This window comes from Vombatus ursinus, unplaced genomic scaffold (assembly GCF_900497805.2).
Source record: "Vombatus ursinus unplaced genomic scaffold, bare-nosed wombat genome assembly UNPS02000580.1, whole genome shotgun sequence".
NCBI classification, from domain to species: Eukaryota; Metazoa; Chordata; class Mammalia; order Diprotodontia; family Vombatidae; genus Vombatus; species Vombatus ursinus.
The window spans coordinates 21,731,699-21,753,833 of record NW_020940358.1 but is presented as its reverse complement, the minus strand read 5'-3'; the positions used below and the strand labels follow the sequence as shown (position 1 = coordinate 21,753,833).

At 40.0% G+C, this 22,135-nt stretch overlaps 1 protein-coding gene across 2 annotated transcripts in view; it reads right to left on the bottom strand.

Annotated features, from left to right (window-relative positions):
* Positions 1–5,994, bottom strand: part of ATP9A (ATPase phospholipid transporting 9A (putative)) — a 159,526-nt gene extending 153,532 nt beyond the window's left edge. The window contains exons 1-2 of one of the 2 annotated variants that reach the window (XM_027850775.1): positions 5,859–5,932; positions 2,128–2,320 (exon numbers count right to left, since the gene is read on the bottom strand). In XM_027850775.1, the coding sequence (XP_027706576.1) occupies positions 2,128–2,141 (14 nt within the window). In that variant the 5' untranslated portion in view covers positions 2,142–2,320; positions 5,859–5,932. Of the gene's footprint in view, positions 1–2,127; positions 2,321–5,858 lie in introns of both variants that reach the window. The other variant, XM_027850773.1, reaches the window with a different exon arrangement.
* Positions 5,995–22,135: the final 16,141 nt, after the last annotated feature.

The window sequence follows — 22,135 nt, the reverse complement described above, 5'->3', positions numbered from 1 at the left end:
ACAATACAGGTAGGCATCTAGTCTTTGCCTCAAAGCCAGAAGGAATTCCCAGCCTCCCCAAGATATCCCTTCTGAATGACTCTAATTATTAGGAAGTTTTTCTTCCAATGAAGCATAAATCTGCCTTTCAGCACCTACCACCCATTGCTCTAAATTCTGCTCTCTGGGGCCAAAGCAGAACAAGTTTAATCCCTCTTTCACATGACAGCCGTTCAAATACTTAAAGATAACTATCATCTTCTCTAGGCAAAACATTCCCATTTCTGTCAACCTATCCTCAATGTAGCATAAGCTCAGGAACCGTCACCATTCTGATCACCCTTGTGTGAACACTATCCAGCTTGTCAACATCTTTCCTAAAATTTACCACTCAGAAATTAACACAATCTCCAGATGCAGTCTGACTTGCTAAATATCAAAGGTCTATGATTCCCCTCACTTTTGACACTACACCTCTTTTTATGTAACCTAAAATCACATTAGCTTTATTTTTTAACTTCTGTGTTACCCTGTTGACTTATTGAGCTTTCAGACCACTAAAACCCCAAGATCTTTTTCAGACAAACTCCTGTATAGCCATACCTTCTCTACCATGTAGTTTTTAAATTGATTTTAAATCCAAACATAAGACTTTACATTTATTCTTATTTAGATTCCATCTTGTTCGGTTTATCCCAATGTTCTAGCAACTGACATCTTTTGGGATTCTGTGATCATTTTATGAGTTGTTTCTTGTAGGCAGGCCCCTGACCATTTACAAATTTCAGAAGCATGTCTTTATCTAAGCCCAGGGCACCTATACTCGAGATAGGAATAGAGATTGGAGCTATCATTTCATAGGTATAGGGAACTCCTAGGTGAGGAAATTCCTTCTATCCTTAAATTCCAATGAAAGCTACCACCTTCTCTCCAGTTTATAGCCAGGACAAAGGCTGCTAACATAAGGGTCCATGGATAAATTTCAGGGGAAAAGGGTCTGTGAATTTGTGTGGAGAAAGAATTACATCTTTAATTCAATATAATTGGTTTCCTTTGTAATCTATTAATTTTATTTTAAGCATTTTAAAATATTATTCTGAGAAAAGACCTATAGGCTCCATAAAAGGATCTCTGACACAAGAAAGGTTAAGAACCCTCATCTTAAGAGAGTTGTAGGCAGCTAGGTGAAGCAGTGGATAGAGCTACAGCCTTGGAGTCAAGAGAAGCTGAGTTCAAATCCAGCCTCAGACACTTGACATGTAATAGCTGTATGACCCTGGGCAAGTCACTTAACCCTGATTGCCTCACCAAAAAAAAAAAAGAAGAAGAAAGAAAGAGTTGCCTGGAGCAATGAAAAGTTAAGTGATTTGCCCAGAGTTCCAAAGCCATTTAATGTCCAAAGCATCACTTGAACTCAGGTCTTCCTGGCTTTGAGGTCAGCTTACCTCTCCTATTCCACATTGCCTCTCTTCAGTAAAGAAGTCCTAAATTTATCTCTTCCATTCTGTGAAGATGAGCACATTTGTTCTTCTTTCCATTGAAAATATCTTTCCCTTTCCCCACAATCTTTCAAAGGTGGCTGGGGGTCAGGAGAGAGAGGGGATGGACACAGGAGTCACTTCTACCACCTCTTTCAGTACCCAGATATAGTCTGTCTGGAATTGACTTGAATTCATCGAGAGCAATTAGGGATCTATCCCTACTTATATTGAGTTCCAACATCCTATTGACCCTTTTTATTTGTATCAAGCTCTCTGTAGCTAAGAACTTTATAAATAAGAGCCATTACTGTCAATTTAGGATTATTCCTGGGAAGATGAACCAGTTACTAGGATTCACCTAGGCTACAACTTGTTTTATTCTTTTATCTTCTCTTGGTATCTTCCTTCTATATATCAATTTCACTGAAGCCACAAAGGAGACTACAAGGAGAAGCTGATTAGCTTTACAACTCTGGTAGTTGGATTCCCACACTCTAATTTACTTTTCCAGAGTAAACAAGATAGCCTTAAAGAGATGCACAGCGGCTCTTTCCAAAGACTCGGGAAATTAATGCCAAAGTGCAATAAATGGTACACCTGAGGCCTGAAAGAGTTAATAAAACTTGTAAAGGTCATCCTGAGTATGGTCTAGGAATATCTGACTCACCTGGAGTTCTGCATAACAAGTAGGTAGGCAGCTATTTCACATCATCAGTATTTACCGAGTCCTGATTGCAGACATAGTCTTGCATTTTCCAATCTTTGTTTCAAAGGTATCAATCACACAGCTTATCCCACCTCTTTTTCCTTCATTCCTCCAAATAGGATAATTCACTAAAATTGATGATAATCATTTATTTCTACAAAAAGACATGGAAAATTATGTTGCATTTATCTTAATATACTACTCAAAAACTATTAAGCTCCTACTCTAGCTAAACACTGGGGATACAAAGACAAAATGAAACAGTCCTTCCTCTCAAAGAGCTTACATTCCATTGGAGCAGGCAACATGTCCATATATGAGGATATACAAAATAAAATTATATACAAATATAAAGATACACAAAATAAAACAACAATTTTTTTTTTAAGGAACTCAAGGCACTAGCAGCTGGGTGGAGATCAGGAAAGTCTTCATGAAGCAAACATCTTTTTAGCTTAGCTTTGAAGGATGCCAAGGATTCTAAAAGGGGCAGCTAGGTGGCTCAGTGGATAGATTGCTAGTTGGAGTCAGGAACATCTGAATTCAGGGGCAGCTAGGTAGTGTAGTGGATAGCACTCCAGCTCTGAAGTTAGGAGGACCTGCGTTCAAATCTGGCCTCAGAACAAACACTTGACACTCATTAGCTGTGTGACCCTGAGCAAGTCACTTAACCCCAATTGCCTTTAAAAAAAAAAAAAGGAACACCTGAATTCAAATACAGCCTCAGAAGCTTATTAGCTTCATGACCCTGAGCAAATCACTTAACCTCTATTTGCCTTAATTCACTAGAGAAGGAAATGGAAAACCACCCCAGTATCTTTGCCAAGAAAACCCCATGGCCAGTATGGTCCACAAGGTCATGAAGAATTGGACACAACTGAACAACAAGAAAGGAGTGCTTAGGGGCTAGCCTGTGCCTAAGCACAGAAGAAGAAAATAAAATGTCATGTGAGAAATTTCAAGAAAGCCAGTTTAGCTGGACCATAAAGTGCATGAGTGCCATGCAGTTGTCCATTACTTTTCATTTGGAGGCAATAGGGTATAGTGGAGGAAAGATTCTAAAATCAGAATATCACTCTCAGGATACTGGCTCTACTAATCACCTGCCAGTGTGAGAATGAAGAAGTTATAGCACTTCCAGGAACCTCCAAGTCTCACCTATAAAAGGGGGATGACAGTATTCATACCTCCTTACAATACTGTTCTAAGGAGAATGTTTTTAATTTCTAATTCAACATGGCAATGAGAGAATTATTTTGGATATTACAAGATAGCTATTACATAACATCCCTTTTCATAACCTATAGTTCTTAATCATGCCATTTCATGAAAACTCTCTAAATGCTGCTAAAAATCTTTCCAGATACAAGAATGTCCACCTTCACATAATAACCAAAAGTGTGTATGCATGGAAAAAATTAATTTTGCATAAGCAAAACAGGATTGGGAAGGTAACTCTCCTAATACGAAATTACAGAGTCAAATATAAACGCATATAGGTGTATCTGAGCTCAATTTATATATATGAAGGCAAGCACTTAAATATGTAAATTTTAATAACTGAGAGCTATGACCTAAGAGTTTGAGAGTGAAAGGCTTAAAAGCTAATTGTGGCTATTTGTCACTATGTTCAAGACAGGAAAATAAGACTAAGACAGTTCCACCAAAACATAGAGAAACCACAGGTTTACAACAGAGTTTTGCTACATTTTTCTCTCCAGCCCATGCATTCTTTCCCATAAGAAATCAGTGGAGTCCAATGGGACCCTTAAGTGCCACAGAAGGAAAGGAGGCTATTTGAGGCCTTAAAGAAGCTGCTGGCAAATGCTCAAGGCCTATGACAGCAGACCATAGATAACTGAAAAGAGCTCGGGGGCTGGACATCAGACAACACCTAGATTCCAGGCCCAACTCTAACTAACCAGATGTGCAGCTCTTAATTTCCAGCTTTAATAAAATGAGGGGGTTGGGCTAAATAATGTCTAATACTTTCCTGCTCTAACATTCTATGTTCTATATTCTCTTTCAGCTCTGACGTTCTAGATATCTAATGCTATTGTCAGTGTTGTAGTCCTGTATAAACAAAAATCTTCTTTCATCAGATATTTCCCAATAAGGTCATCAACCCAATAAGGTCAATAAGGTGTCTGATTTTTTGTGGTCCTTGTCATTTTGTTCCTTTGGGGTTGTGAGGGATGAAGAAGGGGGAGCAAAAAGGTGTTTTCTTCAAAGTCAGGTTGTTTTTTTTTTTAAGGAGGAGGAGGAGAAGGAAAAATGAGACATAAGTGGGAGAAGAAGATGAAGATGATGATGATGTTCCCACTTTCAGTTGGGTTTGTCTGTCAGCATGTTTCAAATGAATCCGGAAACAAAGTTACTCCAGAGTTAGAGGAGTGCATTAACTCGTTACCCAAGAACACTTCCTTCCCCTATGGATCGGTATTTTGTCATAGGTTCACACTCCTGTATGAAAAAAGGGACACCTTTGCAAAGAATGAAAACACCAGACCCAAGAGCCAGGGTGTGCCTCCCAAAGCCACTTGGTTGGCGTAAAAGAAAAAGCACCACCGCGGTGGGTGTGGGAAACCGGGGCAGGTCCAACAACTCACCTCTAGGCTGGCACCTCCCCTTGCTACACCTCCCTCTACATGGGGCAATGGGGCAGAGGGCACAGCGGGGAACTGATCGGGGTGGGTCCTCATATAATTATTTCCCCGATATCATGATAGGAAATGATAGGAATCCGCAATTCATTCCATACCCCTCTCCCAGGAGATGAAACGAAGAACAATCTTTTAAACGCGAAAGCGATTTGTTTCCAGAGGAGTGGGGCTCAGTAGAGACTGCCTGCGCACTTGTTAGTAACCACTATTATTAATTAATAATAATCATTTCTTTTGAATACAATAGAGCCTGTCCGTTGGTAGGCCAGGTCTTGACGGCTTTTTTGCCTGCCTGGCACTGAGCAGGGGGAAGGGAGGCTGCGAATGCCGAGTCAGCCTGGCAGTTTAGGTAGGAGGTAGGCCTGGTGCAGCTCCCCAGCTCAGCGCCCTCCACCTGGTTCGGTCCCTCGGAGCCGAACACCCCTCCCCAAGCGGGAATCCCGCCCCCCACCCTTGTCCCGGCGGGGATCCCGGCGCTACGGGGACCGGGACTGCGGTCCGGACCCGGCGGTTCGCTGGGTGTGTCGGTGACAATGGCGTCAGGCAGACTCCGGGAGCAACCTGTCAGCTCCCGCCGCCGCCGCCTCCACTTCCCGTGCCCAGCCCGCAGGTCGGGATCCCGCAGCCCACACGCTGCAGGGGCAAGAGCCCGCAGCACCCCGCGAACCGCCCCTCGCCGGCAGCCCCAGCACGCCGCCTCCCCGCAGCACGGACGCGCCCCTTCTCTCATACGGGTTAGGAGAGGAGCGCCCCGAAACCGGGCTCCACGTCCCCACAGCCCAGATGGAGGAAGAGGAAGGAGGGGGCCGCGACAGTGCCAGGAACAAAGGGAGGCTGCGCCCCTCCCTCTGAAAAGGAAGGGGTGTCCCACTAGCTCCCTCGGGACGAAAGAGAAGAACCCCCACACGTTGGCCCAGGGGCAGCGCCCTTCTCGCGCCCGGCAGCGGCCCTGGCTGAACGCACCCCCCCGACCTCTCCCTCATCTCCTGTACCCCATTCTCCATCCCCGTATCCCCGGGTCGCGCTCACCCCGCGCGGTGCTTGCTATCCATTCGCTTCTTCTGCCTGACAGGCTGCAGAGGGATGTTATCGGTCATGTCGGCGGCTCGCGCTGCTGCCGCTGGGGAAGAGACTGGAATTCACTTCCCAGCAGCGCCCCGCCTCGGCCCCGCCTGGCCTCGGGCTGACAGCGGCCACCCTGGGGCTGTGGATGGGGGAGGAGGGCCACGGGCAGGCGGTGGATGGATGGATGGATGGATGGATGGATGGATGGATGGATGGATGGATACGTGAGAGCGCCTTCCCCCACCCACGCGCGGAGCCGCGGGCCCACAGCCGGACAGTCGAACTCTCAGCTCCCAGCTCTCCAGACGCCCTACATTGAGCTGCCTCCTCCCCAGCACCTACACAGCTCCGCCCCCTCTTCCTTCCATTCAGTGAGAGCCACCGCCGTCTCCTACGTCCACCCCCAACCACACACACACACACACACAAACACCCACCAAGACAACACACACAAGAAACACCCACACTCTCACAAACGCGCGCGTGCACACGCTCACACTGCAGCTGCTCTTCTACCAACACGCCTAACTCCCCACCAGCAAGCTGTCCATTCTTCCTTCCCTTCTACTGCCTCCGTTCCAAATAACCAGGTACCTCCCTCCAGGCCTCAGTTCCCCATTTTGGCGGTGACTGGGGCTGTCACTCCCTTCTTGGTTCAGCTTTCTTGTCCTTGTCCAGCCTGTCTCCTGTTATCTATTCCCCAAGAGCAGACATTCCAACATGGAATAGCTTGTGTCTGCACTCAGTTTCTGATACTCTCCACTCTTGTGGCTTTGCTGCCCCCCACCCCCACCCGGCCTTGAGGTAACTCTGTCTAGAGTTGGGTACGCCAATTACTCTGTTACTGGGTCTGAGTAATCAAGCCCTGCCAAACGTTTTACCAACGCCCTTCAAAAGAAGAGTTTCAGGTTCGTCTTTTCCCTCCCTTTGCTCATCCTCTGAATAGAGGTAATTATGTGGATAATACACAAAGACATCCCTCCCTTCTGAATCTGTGCCCCATGTCTGGAATAAATTCCCAGCTCATCTCAAACTCTTAGAATCCCTACCTTCCTTCAAAACTCAACAAGTGCCTACCTCCTACTTAGCCATAGCAAGGAAAGGATACTCAATAAAGATAAAGCACTTGGCTCAGGTGGACTCCCTCTCCCCCCCCCCAAAAAAAAACCGTCTCCATATAGAAACTTGTCAGGTCAGCACAGAGGGTGTGGTTGTTCACTTGACTGTGATATAAGTGAAGGGTTAGACTGGCCTCTTTTATGCCCTTAGACAACCAAAAAAACTATGAAGATAACGGTTCCTTAGCCCCCTGTGTCAATCAAATTTTTGCCTTTTAGGAAAAAAAACTAGCCTCACTGCCGAAGCAGAGACTTTGATAGATATCGTTCCTTACAGGTGCCATATGGCTGCAAATCATGAAATGTTATCGTCTCTGAAAAATAAGAACTACAGGTTACCAAAAAACATAACCAGCAAATGCCTTGTGGGTATTAATTGGCTGCAGCGTAGAGGGGATCATAGAACAGTCAATTAACTTTTGCACACCTACTATGTGCCAGGCACAGTGCTAAGTCCTGCAGATACAAAAAGATACAAATTATTTAAGTTCTCCACACATACCCTCCTCCTGCTGTGGTGGAGCTCACAATTAATGGGGGAGACAACAAATGAAAAAACATGTACAAAAAAGCTATATACAGGATAAATAAGAAATAATTAAAAGAAAGAAGGCACTACAATTAAGAGGGTTTGAGAAAGGCTTCCTGTAAAAGATGAGATTCTAATTGAGACTTAAAGGAAACCAGGGAAGCCAGTAGGCAGATGAAGAAGAGCATTCCAGGCATGGGGACAGCCAGAGAAAATAGGAAGAATCAAAAGATAAGAGTGTTGTCCTGGAACAGCAAGGAGTACCTGGCAAGGAGTAAGAGATAAGAAGACTGGAAAGGTAGAGGAGGAAGCTAAATTATGAAAGGCTTTGAATGCCAAACAGGATTTTGTATTTGATCCTTAGAGATGGTAAGGAGCCGTTGGAGTTTATTGAGTAGGGAAGTGACCTGTTCAGGTGTTCACTGTTGAGATCACTTTGACATCTGAGTGGAAAAGAGACTAGAGTAGGGAGAGACTTGTAACAAGCAGACTCTTCAGCAGGTATTGGGATAGTCCAGGCATGAGATGAGGTCCTGTACCAGAAGCGAAAATGACAGGCCTTGGCAACAGATTAGATAAGGGGAGTAAGAAACTGTGAAAAGTTGAGAATGATACCTAGGTAGTGAGCCTGAGGGAGTGGGAAGTTGTGTTATTTGGGGGAGGGGGAATAGGAGTGGGGCTGAGCAAAGCCAGGTTTCAATAATAGCTAGAAGATAGAAGGAGGGGGAGAGCAAAAGATTTAGCATGAAGAGAAATTTGTTGCCTATTGAATAGGTATTCCAGAGGAATGCCAGTGAAAGAAGTGGAAAAAGTATTGCCTTGGGAGTCAAAGGACTTGACTTCAGATCTGGCTTCTGGTGCTTACTAGCTGTGTGGCATAGTGCAAGTCATTTAAACTCCTTGGGCCTCAGTTTCCTTAGTTGTAAGATGAGAGAGCTGAACCAGGTGACCCTTCCAGCTCTAGATTTATTATCCTATGGCATAAACTAAAATACATCATCAAGAAATTATATGTTCAGAAAAGGAGATTAATTTGGCTGAGTAACAGGAGTGAAGGATAGCTAACAGCTAGACAGCCTGAGTGTTACATACTTGTACCCAGGAATTGCTGAAAAACCTCAGATGTGCTGTGAAGCTTCTCTGTGGATGATTTATGGCAGTGCATGGCCCAGAATGGCAAAGGATGGTACAGAAGTCAAGCTCTCTTCTCTACAAGTGGAAAGAGTGCCCACAGGACCACTGATGTCAGTCACTTGTTGAGTTACAAGTATGCCCTGGGAGGAGTCAGTCATCTGAGAGCAAAGTATAGCTTTCGCCATTCTATAGCAGAGATTGCCCTGGAAGGAGCAGTGGTATATATATATTTTTAACACACGTAAGTTTATTTTTTTTAATTTATTTTATTTCCAATTCAGGGAACCAAACAAGCATTTCCATAACACAGTACAATAAAAAAGATAATTGCAACTGAAACTGCAAATCTACCATGTACAACTTGCTATTCTCCCTAAATATACAACAAAATTATCATGTAAATGTCTTTCTTCCCTTTTTTTTCCTCTTCCCCCCACACAGATGGCTACGATTAGGCACAAATAGGTATATATATGTAAAATTCTATTTATCAGTTCTCTCTTTGGATGCAGATATCATCTCTCTTCATATGTCCTTTATTTTTAATTTGTGTATTTATAATAGTCAAAATGACTTAGTCGAGCAAAGTTATTCTTAAAACAATATTGCTGTTACTGTATACAATGTTCTCTTGGTTCTGCTCACTTTATTCTTCATCATTTCCTGCAAGTCTTTCCATGCCCATCTAAGATCAATGAGCGCATCATTTCTTAACAGCACAGCAGTACTCTATCACAACCATACACCACAACTTGTTCAGCCATTCCCCATCTGATGGGGATCCCTGCAATTTCCAGGTATTTGTCACCTCAAAGAGAGCTGTTATAAACATCCCATTCACGTTCAAAGTTATAATTACTATTTGTGAATTTCCCTCCATCTTATTTTTACTCACTATTTTCTTTCTCTGTCTCTTTTTACCCTATCCCTGTCACCTTATTGCCCCCCTACCCTATCACCTACCCCTCCAAGAGTCCCTCCCATCCCTTCCCCCCACCCTCCCAAATCCCAATCTACATACCTTTCTAAAAGTCCCTCTCCCAGCCTGTCCCCCAGTTTTCTCACCTCTCAATAGGTTCAGAAGACTTCTACACTCTTCAGTTGTACACATTGTTTCCTATTCAACCCACATGAGAATAAGGTACCAACATTACCAGCCCTCCACCCCCATCTACTTCCTCTGTATTAGTTCATCCTTTCATGCCCCATTTTTATAATATAATTGCTTCCTTTTACCTTTTCCTACTCACTTTTGTTTTTTTAGAATCACCCCATCATGCAAAACTCAGCCCCAACCTTTGTTTCAAACTCCTTTAGTAATGATGACAGTTTTAAGAAGAACTGATATCATTTTCATATATACAAGTAAACAATTTGACCTTACTGATTGCCTTATAATTAGTCTTTAATGTTTTCCTTATATTTTTTCTGGATCTTTTATATCAAGTTTTCATTGAGTTCTTTTTGCTATAAATACCTGAAAGTCTTTCAGTTCTCAAATGTCCTTTTTTTTCATTCAGGATTATACTCAATTTTGCTGGGTATTCTTGGACACAACCCCAGCTCTTTTGTTCTTTGAAATATAATGTTCCAAGACCCATTCTTTTAGAGTAGAAACTGCTAGGTCTTGTGAAAACCTGACTGTATTACCACAGTATTTAAATTGTTTGTTTTTTTTCTTGTTGCTTGCAATATTTTCTCCTTAACCTTGGAATTTTGAAACTTCACTATCACATTCCTATAAGTTTTCCTCCTGGGATCTCTTTCAGGTGGTGAACAGTAGCTTTTTTTCTCTCTCTCTCTGCTTTAGCAACTTGTTCTAGGACTTCAGGGCAATTTTCCTTAATAATTTCTTATAATATTGTATCCAGATTCTTTTTTTGATCGTAACTTTCAGGTAGTCTGACAATTCTTATACTATCTCTTCTTGATCTGTTCTCTAGATTAATTGTTTTTCTAATGAGCTATTTCTGATTCTTTTCTATTTTTTCTAGTTTTATTGTTATTTCTTGGTGTCGTATAATGTCATTCAATTCCTCTTGGCCAATTCTAGTTTTCAAAGAGTTGTTTTCTTCCTTAGGATTTTGGACATTTTTTTTCCAATTGGTTAATTTTCTTTTCATAATTTTCTTGGAATGCTTTTTTAATTGTTTTTTTTTTTCCTCTTAGAGCTCTCTTATTTGATTTTTTAATTCCTTTTTAAGTTCTTCCAAGAACTCTTTTTGGGCTTGTGACCAGTTGATGTTACCCTTTGGGGAAGGAGTGGCTTTTCATTATCTCCCTCTGAAAATGAAAATGCTGAGGGAGCAGCTAGGTGGTACAGTAGATAGAGCTCCAGCCTTGGAGTCAGGAAGACCTGAGTTCAAATCTGGCCTCAGACACCTGACACTTACTAGCTGTGTGACTCTGGGCAAGTCACTTAATCCAAATTGCCTCAAAAAAAAAAAGGAAAGAAAATGAACCCTGACCTTCTTTTATGCCAAAGTGGCTATCTATGATCAAGTTCGTTTTCCTTTGCTTACTCATTTTAATTTTAATTTTGTTTTAGTTTAGCAGTTTAATTTAGCAGTATAATTTAACCAGTTCAAGGTGCAAAGTTGTACAAGGCTCAAAAACAGTTTTGGCCTTAAAAGGAGGCTGTGAATTCTACATGGCTTATCTCTGTCCCTTTCTTTGGGCCCAATAATCTTACCATATGGTAAGGCTGGTTAGAGTTCTCCTCAAGGACTAATTTTTTAAAAATTCATCCTCATTAAGAGAGTTACCTAACAAAGGGTGCTCTCCTCAGTAAACCTCCAGTAAATAAATAATATAATGTCAAAGTTGAAGACCCTTAGAAAAAAATCTAGCTCATTCCCTTTGTTTTACAGCTGAGAGAACTGATTTCTCAGACAATTGAAATTATTTGCCAGAGATCACACATTTAATACAGAACCAAAATTAGAACCCAGTTCTCTTGACTTCTACCCCAATGCTTTTCCAATGTGCTGTCTTGCCTCATTTCATGTTTTCAATTGACCAAAAATTCAAGAACTTTTAGTAATCGTTGAAAGAGGATACGAAAAAAAAAAAACATATTTTTAATGACCTGGAGCTCCATATCTGGGGGTTATATTGATCATTTTTGATACTCAGGACCCTAGACCTTGTAAGTTCTGCCCTATAGGAAGATATAGGATTTAGATGGGAAATCATTGCTCCCTCTGAATGCGAACCCCTGAAATCATTTGGATACATGGAAGAAGTACAAGTGATTCTCACCAGGCAGAGAAACTGAGGCAGAGAAACATTAAAATAGATAATAAATATCTGAGGCAGCATTCAAACCCAAGTCCAGTACCCTATCCACTACATCACTTTGACTCCCAAAAGTCTGCTTATCAGATACATTTATAGCATCCTAAGATCATAGATTTAAAGCTAGAAGGGACCCTAGAGATCACCTAGTCCAGTCTTCATTTTACAGATGAGGAGAATGCAGTGGTTGTAAACATCAGAGGTAAGATTTGAACCTAGGTCCCATGACTCCAAACCCAGTATCTTTTTTACACAACTATACTGCCTCTAACTGCTTTTGACCGTGTTCATCACACCCAAACCTTGCTTTTCTCTGCAGAAATGCTCTGTATAAGGCAAATTGAAAGGCTGCAAGAAATATGTCTGTGCTAAGTTTCCCATCTGATTTGGGCTGTATTCCATGTTTCCTGGATTGATCCACTGATACTCAACAGAAATTTTTAAGAAAACTGATCTGGAAAAATTAATTAAGGTAGTTATTCTTTCTTTCCTAATCCAGGATATCTTTCCCTTGCTGAAAATGCATTTTACCTTCAACTTAAAAGAAATTCAACACTAAAATAAATTGTATAACAATAGGAAAGCCCTAAGAATAAAACCAACTCATCAAATGGCCTCAAAATGATCAGAGTTATGCAATACCCAGAAAGGCATGTAGGGGACCTTTGCTGACATGAATGCATCATTTAAAGTGAAAAATATTTGAGTATGTTTTGTGCTTTTTGCTGGCTTAGTTGAGGGGAAAAAAAAGTAATTGTATTTCACTGCTTTTTTACAGACAGGCAGAAGGTAGTTTCATTTCCTGAAGGAAATAAATATATGTAGCACACTTCTTAAATAAATTTTAGCAACCTATTTTTTCTTTACCCTTAATACTTCCTGTTCAAAACAAAGGGTTGTTTACCTAGAGGACTTGAGAAGCAGGAGGGCGGGGCAGGAAGGAATGCTAGTCATTCAATTTGGGAGGTAAATTCTTCTCCTAAGAAGGTAACTTTCAAACAAACTTTAGCCCCAGAACACACAACCTGTAGCATCTTTCAAACAATTCCAGTGGCCTTATCTTTCTGCATGAGTTCTACAGACCAATTTTATTTTGAAAGGTAAATTTAACTTGCTTTGCCTTAATTTAGTAGGACAATACATTCCTTCTTTTGATATTTAACTATAATATGGGTTAGGATAGGTGAGCAGATAAGAGAATGAAACATGTCTTTTCTTTTAGGGCAAATGTAGAGGACATCTGTGGGCTTACCTGACTGTAAGCAGAGGCTCTACTCTATATTAGAGAATCTGTTCTTGGTATTAGCAGTAGCTTCTTTAAACACATTGGAGTGATTTAGCAATAGTATGGAAATTCAGTCTGTTCTTGTTTTCTGTGGGAGTGAGTGATTTAGATTTTAGGCACTTACTGGTTTTGCTTGGAACCATTTGAAAATAAAAGACACAGTGTGGTATAGAGGAGAAAATTTTATCTGGAATATACATGTTTGTTCAGTCATTTCAGGCATGTCTGATTCTTTGTGACCCCATTTGGGGTTTTCTTGGCAAAGATACTGGAGTGGTTTGCCATTTCCTTCTCCAGCTCATTTTACAGATGAGGAAACTGAGATAAACATGATTGAGTGACTTGCCCGGGGTAGCACAGCTAGTAAGTGTCTGAGACCAAATTTGAACACAGGAAGAGGAGTCTTCCTAACTCTAAGCCAGGCACTCTATCCACTATACCACCTAGCTGCCCCTGGAGCATGCATAGCTGGGCTCAAATCCTGATTTACTTTTACTCCCAGTACAATTAGGGGCAAATCATTTATATTTCCTGAATTTCAGTTTCCTCAGTTAGTGTGGGGGAGGGGGTGGGTAGAAAGAGGCAGTTTGGTATAGTAGATAGGAAATCAGACTTGAAATCAGAAAGAATTGTATTCAAATCCCACTTCAGATGTCTAATAGTTATGTGACCCTTGGAAAATTATTTTAACCTTTCTGTGACTCAGTATCCTTATCTGTAAAATGAAAGGTTTATACTGGATGGACTCTAAGGCTATCATCCCCGGAAAAAGGAGAGTAGTGGCAACATTTGATTGAATCATTAAGTACACTAACAAATGCTCTTTTGAAGAGGAAGGATCCCTATTCCAGCTTCTTTCCTCGTATAGAATCATGGTGTATCTCCCCATCCCCAATCTTTTCTGCAAATAAAAGAGAAAAACTGTTGGTGCAAAGTTGAGGAAGGAAATAAATGAGGTATGCTCAAATTCTATAACTAGATTAAGCCACCTAAACCTTAGGTTTCTATTTCTGGTTTTCTTTACAAGAAGGTTATAGAAAAAGGAATGTGAGAAGAGAGGATTTGAGATTTAAAATAAGGAGAAAGAAATAAGGAAAGTGATTTGGAAGGGTTTGGAATATTGAAGAAGGCCAGATATTGAATTTGGGGAAGAAAAATTGAGGAAAACATGAAGATGAACCAAGTCTAGCTCCAGACTCTCAAATACTTCTCATTTATTGAAAGAGAAGAGGCAGGATCAGAGAAGATTAAGCAACATTGTGGAACAAGGACCACAAAAGGAAGACTCAAAGAAGTAAAGGGTTTTAGCAAGGGAGGTAAATAAGAAAAGGTAAATGGAAAAACTTAGAGGGTAAAGAAGTTTGACAGAGTGGATTAGTGGATGGGACAAGCTGATGACCGAGGAGCCTGGTGCAAAGGGGAAGAGGAGGTAAAGTGTGACTGTGAAGTTGCTGAAGCTAAAGAAAGGAAGTGAAAAGGGACTGTCAAGTTAATTAAGAGGTGATAATTGGCTATAAGGAATTTAAAGAAGAACCCACATGTACAAAAATATTTATATCAGCTCTTTCTGTGGTGGCAAAGAATTGGAAATTGAGGGGATGCCCATCAATTGGGGAATGGCTGAACAAATTGTGGTATATGAATGTAATGGAATACTATTGTGCTATAAGAAATGATGAGCAGGCAGACTTCAGAAAAACCTGGAAAGACATATATGAACTGATGCTGAGTGAAGTAAGCATAACCAAGAGAACATTGTACACAGTAACAGTCACATTATGGGATGACTGATTTTGATAGACTTGGCTCTTCACAGCAATGCAAAAATTTAAGACAACTCCACAAGAATCATGATGGAAATTGCTATCCACACCCAGAGAAATATGGAGTCTGAATGTAGATGGAAGCATACTATTTGCTCTCCTTTTCCTTTGTTGTTTTGTTTTATTGTTTCATTCTTGTGGTTCCTGCCATTCGTTCTAATTCTTCTATACATCATGACTAATGTGAAAATATGCTTAATATGAATGTATAAGTAGAGCCTATATCAGATTGCATGCTGTCTTGGGTAGGGGGGGAAGAGAGGGAGAGGAAGAAAATTTAAAATTCAAAAGCTCATGGAAGTGATTGTTGAAAACTAAAAATAATTTTTTTTAAAAGAAAAAGGAGGTAGTTAGGGTTGAGGTATATATGTCTACAAGTAATTTTTTAAGGCTGAAAATCTCAATAGGTATAGAAAGCAGTCATCATTTTGTAGTGACTTCCAGTGAGTGTGAAATGTTTGTCTTTGTGCCTCTGTCTAGTGACTATTATCTGTATTCCAAGTACTGGTTAATCTGTCTCCTGCAAGAGAAGGAGAAGGGAACCAAGGATCACATCTCTACATTCTAGGTGGTTAGGGATAAGGAAGTATCTGTAAAGGAATAAGAAGCAAGGCTTCATGGAGGACAAAAGGAATCTGAGGTAAAGAAGAAGACAGTGGATCCTTGTTGAGAGATTGAGAATAGAAGTGTTACACAGAGGAAGAAGGTAAGGAAAGGGACAGTTACGTGTACACTTTGAGTTAATAAAACAGATTTGACGCTCTTCCTGAGAAGAGGGAAGTAGATTCTTTAAGAGGAAGCAGTTGGTTATCCTCCAAAAAATAAGATAGAACCGCAGAAACTATCAGGTGAGAGATCCAAGTCACACAAAAAGAATAGTAGTGTTTGGTGATTTTATGATCAGGGATAATGAAGCATGAAGTTGTCAACTTGATAACAATAGACAGTTATGATGTCTTTCCATAGGAATTCTTACCCTATTTTTGGGTCTGGGCCTAGTAAAGTAAAGTCTAGTAAAGCCTACAGATCTTTCCTTGGAATAATGTTTAAGTGCAAAACAAATAAAATAAAATACTAAGGAAACCAATTATATCGAAGTATAGCTGTCAAAATATGTTTTAAAACAAATTAATGGACATCAAGTTAAGAATCCCTAATCTACAAACTTCTAAAGCCTCATCAAAATTTGTACCTACTACCCTTTTCTGGTAATCATGTTGGTTATAAATGACACTCCTGTAAAGAGCCTATACAGTGGTATCAAAGATTGTGAAGTCTTGGTCAAAAAACTAAAGGCCAGGGGCAGCTAGGTGGCGCAGTGGATAGAGCCCTCCCTCTGAAGTCAGGACCTGAGTTCAAATATGAGCTCAGACCAAACACTTGACACTAGCTGTGTGACCCTGGGCAAGTCACCTAACCCCAATTGCCCCCCCCCCAAAAAAAAGCTTATGGAAGTGAATGTTGAAAACTAAAAATAAATTAATATTAAAAAAAAATTGAAGGTCATTGGGGCATGGATTACATTTTATTCTCTGTTGCCTTTTATAGGCAAGTAATGAAGAAGAGAGAGATTGATTTGAGATATGAATAGTTGTCTAAGGTATGATCTCTGTGAATGGGATTTGGACTTGTGTACCATAACTTAAAATAGCAGGGATAGATGACAAATTCCTGGACAGGGTTAGAGTACATCTTACAAAAGATGATAAAAGTTCATTTGCCTTTCTATGAACTGATACACTGTGAAGTAAGCAGAACTAGGAAAACAATATACACGATTAATAAAATAACATAAATGGAAAAAAACAACAACAAAGGAATCAAATCTGTATATTGTGAAATTATAATGACCAAATTTGGCACCAGAAGAGATATGAGAAAGGACCTCCTCCTTTCTTTGCAGAAAAGGTCAACTAACACTGAATATGTCAAACTTTTTTTTAATGGTTTGGTTAGTTTTGCTGAAATTTTTCTCTTCTTTTATTCTTTGCTATAAGAAATGGCTTTCTGGAAGGGGGTTGAACGAATAAATTGGGAAATGTGGTTTATGTGAAAACAAAAAATAATAATTTTTAAAAGATAATGTATTTGCCAATTGTCTTACAAATTTAATCAAAGAGGATTGAAATTCAAAAGGATAAGGAAAATAAAAAACTCTGTGTGTGTGTGTATGAATGTATCCAAACATATATTCAACAATCTACATACTTCAGAGCAGAGTTAAAATAAAGGAAGAAAAATGGTAGTCGAGATATTAATAAGATCAAAGGAGACAAAAGTCCAAGAAATGATATTGTAGTAAAATCCATGCCCCTAAATGTCTGTGAACAATGTCTAAATTTTAGACAACAATCAAGAGGAATTAGAGATCCTAACACAAGAAGACAAATTTGATCTCATATGCATTACTGAGATTTGGTGGGATGAAATTCACGGCTAGAATATGACTCTATATGGGTATATCTTAATTAAAAAACAAAAAAAAATGGGATAAAGAGGATAGCATCCTATATTGAAAAGGTATACTCATTTAAGAAAATCCAGGAATCAGAGGGAGTAAGTATAATAGAGAACATCTGGATCAATGGAGGGAGTTATGTTATTATTAGAATATACTACAGACTATCTGGACAGAAGGAGGAAAGGGATGAGGAGTTTGAGAAACAAATAATAAGCCTAGTATGGCGGCATAATATAGTAGTATTAGAGGATTTCAGCTATACAGATATAACTTTTTTACTCACTTCAATTATAATTTAATATTATAAAAAGTAGAGGAACCAACAAGGGAGAATTCTATACTAAAACTGATTCTCACTAATAGAGGAATTCATTGCCAGGGTGAGGGAACCACGGTGGGGGAAATGACCACTTCCTCTTTGAGTCTGTGATAGAAAAGGAGAACAAAGTCGGCTAGTCTGACATGCACTCTAGATTTTGGGAAAGCAGATTCTGAAATATTCAGAGGAAAAATAGGTAGTATCCCTGGACTAAAATTCTAGAGCATAAGTCAAAATGTGCTAGAGCCAGCTCATGTAAGCACTCGCACTTGGGAAAACAGCAAATGGTACAAATCAAGGCTTGGTTAATTGTTTTGTTGCTTGTCCCACTTTTAAAAATGTTGAAAAAATGTTAATAATGCAGATTAAACTTAAAAGTATGTCATATTTTTGGAGAGTCTGTTGTTGAACATTTACCAGCAAACCTCTACGTGAAGTTTTCCTAGGAAGAATGAGAAACTCTCAATAATTACATTCTGAAGATACAAAAGGGAATAATTCCAATGAGGAAGAAAATTAGGAATTGTCTAAAGAGACCAATGTGCATGCACAGGGAACTCAATAACCAACTTGGATATCAAAAAGAAATATAAAAGAGATAGAAACAAGGATGGTGGCGGGGCAGCTAGGTGGCGCAGTGGATAGAGCACAGACCCTGAAGTCAGGAGGACCTGAGTTCAAATGTGACCTCAAACCAAACACTTGATACTTACTAGCTGTGTGACCCTGGGCAAATCACTTAACCCCAATTGCCTAAAAAAAAAAAAAAAAACAAAAAAAAAAAACCAAGGATAGGAAGCTGAGGATGAATATGAGTATGGCACGCCCCTGTCAGAATAGAGTCAAGAGTGTTGATGCTTAAAATTAGCTGAGGCTTGTGAAAGGAGGTAAGGACAATAAAAAATGTAAAGCTACATTGGGGTGGGGGAATATAGCTCAAAGAAGGTATAGAATCTTTGCTTGGAATAAATAGAATGATGATAACTCACAACAGAGAGAAGAAAGAAAAATTCTTATTTTGTTTCTGATTTCTCTGCCAAGGCACATTGGAAGAGGAAGAACAAAAATGGCTAAGAGCTAATTGATATCCAAGATAAGGAGATAGTAAGAAGACCTCATTGCCCTTGATCAACTCTAGTCACCTGGCCCAGCTGAACTATATCACCAAGTACTGAGAGAACTGATGGATAAGATTGCTAAGCCATCATCAATACTATTTAAAAGATTGTTGAAAATGGGAAAGGTACTACAAGATTGGGGGACAAAGGTTGTCTACCTTTTCAAAAAAAAAAAAGGAAAAGAGTAAGCTTGACTTTAGTTCCTGGGAAATTTCTAGAATGGATGATTAAAGAGTTAGTAAACTTTTGGAATAGTAAATAGAGATTACAAGGAATCAGCATACTTCCCTACTCTGAATCCTAGATTTCCTCACACGAGTATACCTGTTTAATACATAATGTCATCCTACCCTGCTGCCTTTTTCCTATTTTTTTTTTTAAAAAGGAACACCTCCTCAGGACCATATTCCAGATCAACCTTCTTTCCTTTTTTGACTGAGTTACTAAACTAGCCATCAAGAGAATGCAGTATAGTTTACCTAGATATAACAAAACATTTGATAAAGTATACTATTCATATGGAGAAAAAGGAGAGTCATCAACTAGATAATAATGCAATTAATTGGATTTGGAATTGGTTGAATGGCCAAACTCAAAGAGTAGTCAATGATTCAATGTCACCTTGGTATAGGTCTCCACAGGAGTACCCCAGGGATCTGTGCTTGGCTGGGGCTGTTCAACATTTTTAAAATGACTTGGGCAAAAGCATAGATAACAAATTTACAGATGATGCAAAGCTAGGCGAAGGAGTGAATAACTAAGGTACTAGAAAACAGAGTCCAGGGGACTATGCTAAATATAGTATATGAGATTATGGCTCACAAGTCTATGATTCCCCTAAAGTAGGGAAATAACAAAGGTATTCAATATAAAATATAGACAGGATATGGAACAAGTAATTTATTCCTACACACAAATTGGTCAGTCAAGTGAAAATAGAAGTTCTCAGCTGGGGGGGTGGATGGAGAAAGTTTTCAGGAAGTTTGAAGAGAAAAAGTTTGCAAGAATAGCTTCTGTGGGGAGTGAGATAGGGAATCAATTAAAGAGGCTGAAGAGACCAGTTAAGGTTAGATAACACAAATTTGGAGTGAACTCAACAAGGTTTAATGACTTCCTGTACCTCTGTTCAGCAGCAAATGAGCAGAAACGAGGAGACAGTTGGTGGAAGTAATCCAAAACTGGGGTTTGGAAAGGGATGGGGACCACTAGAACAAGGAAGGGAAAGATTAGAGAGTTTAGTTAACTTTGGGTGAAAATTGGGAAGGAAGTTAAGTCCGAGCAGGGGTAATGGTGTGAGAGAATTATGAGGGGGTACAGGGATCAGAGGTCACTGTTAGGTCGAAGTACAGGTTTATGTAAGATAAAGCTTAGGGAGAAATGGAATGGCTAAAAGTTAGTAATAGAATAATGTCAAAGTTTTTGATCAGAGAAGTAGAACATTTGTGGATAATAGTGAGATGCAAGGTGTGACCATCCCTATTCATGGCTTAGGTAGTGGAAAAGATTTGAGGTGGATTTGAGGAGTTTGAGGGAATAAAAGATGTTAGTGTTTGATGAGGCATCAACAGGAATATTGAAGTTGGGGAGAAAAGGAACACAGCTGGATTCATTCAGAAAGTTCTAGAAGAATGATCTACTTACTAAGATAACAGCCACCATAACCTGGATAGAGTGAAAAAAAAAATTAAAAGAATGAAGGGAGGAAACATTGCTGAGTGATGGGGGCAAATAGAAAATCTGGAGATAAGCTATAGGGAGATATATGTCATCAGCATTCCATGGACAATTGGTTGTGTATAGGCAACTCAAATCAATGTCCAAAATAGAATTCATCATCTTTTGCTTAAAACACACCCTTCTTCCTAATTTCCCTATTTCTATATAGGGCACCACCATCCCTCTAGTTACCTAGGTTCATAACTTGAGAGTCTTCCTCAATTTTTCTTTCTCTCTTACCCCACGTCTAGTTAGTTAACAAGCTTTACCAATTCTGCTTCATTATGTTTCCTCCAAATAAAATGTAAGACCATTGAAGGTAGGGACAATTTCATTTTTGTCTTGGTATCTCTGGCACCTAGACAGACTCTGACACATAGTAAGTGCTTAATAAGGGTGTGTTGATTGATTTATTGATTGATTGAAACTTCTTTCCCCACCCCCACCTGAGATCAGAGCTAGAAAGAGGGATCACTAAGGGGATGTGAGCCACACAAGGGAAGGGCAGATTAGGTTGAAGTGCTATGATTGGAAACACTAAGCAGTCAGAGAACAAAATAAGGGCACTACTGAGTGGTTAGGGGAGTAGGGAACACCAAAAGAGGAAAAAGGAGTTCCAGAAAGGGAGACAGGACAGGCTTGGCCTACTCCATAATTTCATTGAAGGTGGGTCTGGGGACTGAAGGAGTTTAATATGATGAAAGACTTCCTACTTTTTTACAGACACACCCTTTCCTACAGATAGGGAGCTGGAGAAAGTTAATCCTTGGCAGTTTGGCTTTCGGGGGTTGGGGGAATAACTCAGGCCTTGATGAAACAACCAAATATGTTTGCCTACCCCAATGTCCAACTACTGAAAAGACAATTATCTGAATTGCCCAGGCCACAATCAAGTCTGTGTATAATAGATAATTGTGTCTTCTGTTCTTAGCTTCCATGAACTGTGGTGAGCTGTGGCCTCAGCTTCTGGTGCTTTGGGATAAGTAGCTTTCTTTACAACTTAACCCAGAAAAGGATTATTCAAACCCTATATTCCAACAAATTAAGAGGAACCATGCATCCATAGATCCTTCTGGATCCAATGGGTGGTAGGTTTTGAACTCTTCAAATGAAAGAACATTTTCCAAATATTAAATGTGCTCGAGGCAATTTCTATATGATAATCTAGCAGCCTCTAAATAAATGAATAAATAAATGAGTGAATGAATGAATAAATAAGCACCCACCTTTCCAAAGGCTTATTAACACCAGTGATTAGCCTACCTGATAAAAGGGATCCCCTTATTAAAAAGAAGCCCTGGTTTGGGAATTGAAACATCAGTGGTGCTCTCAGAACGACTTCTAACTAAATGTAGTATGGTCTTAGGCAAATCGATTCTCACCAAACTTCAATTTCCTTCTCCATAAAAGGAGGTTCTAAGGCTTCTTCCAGCTTTATTAC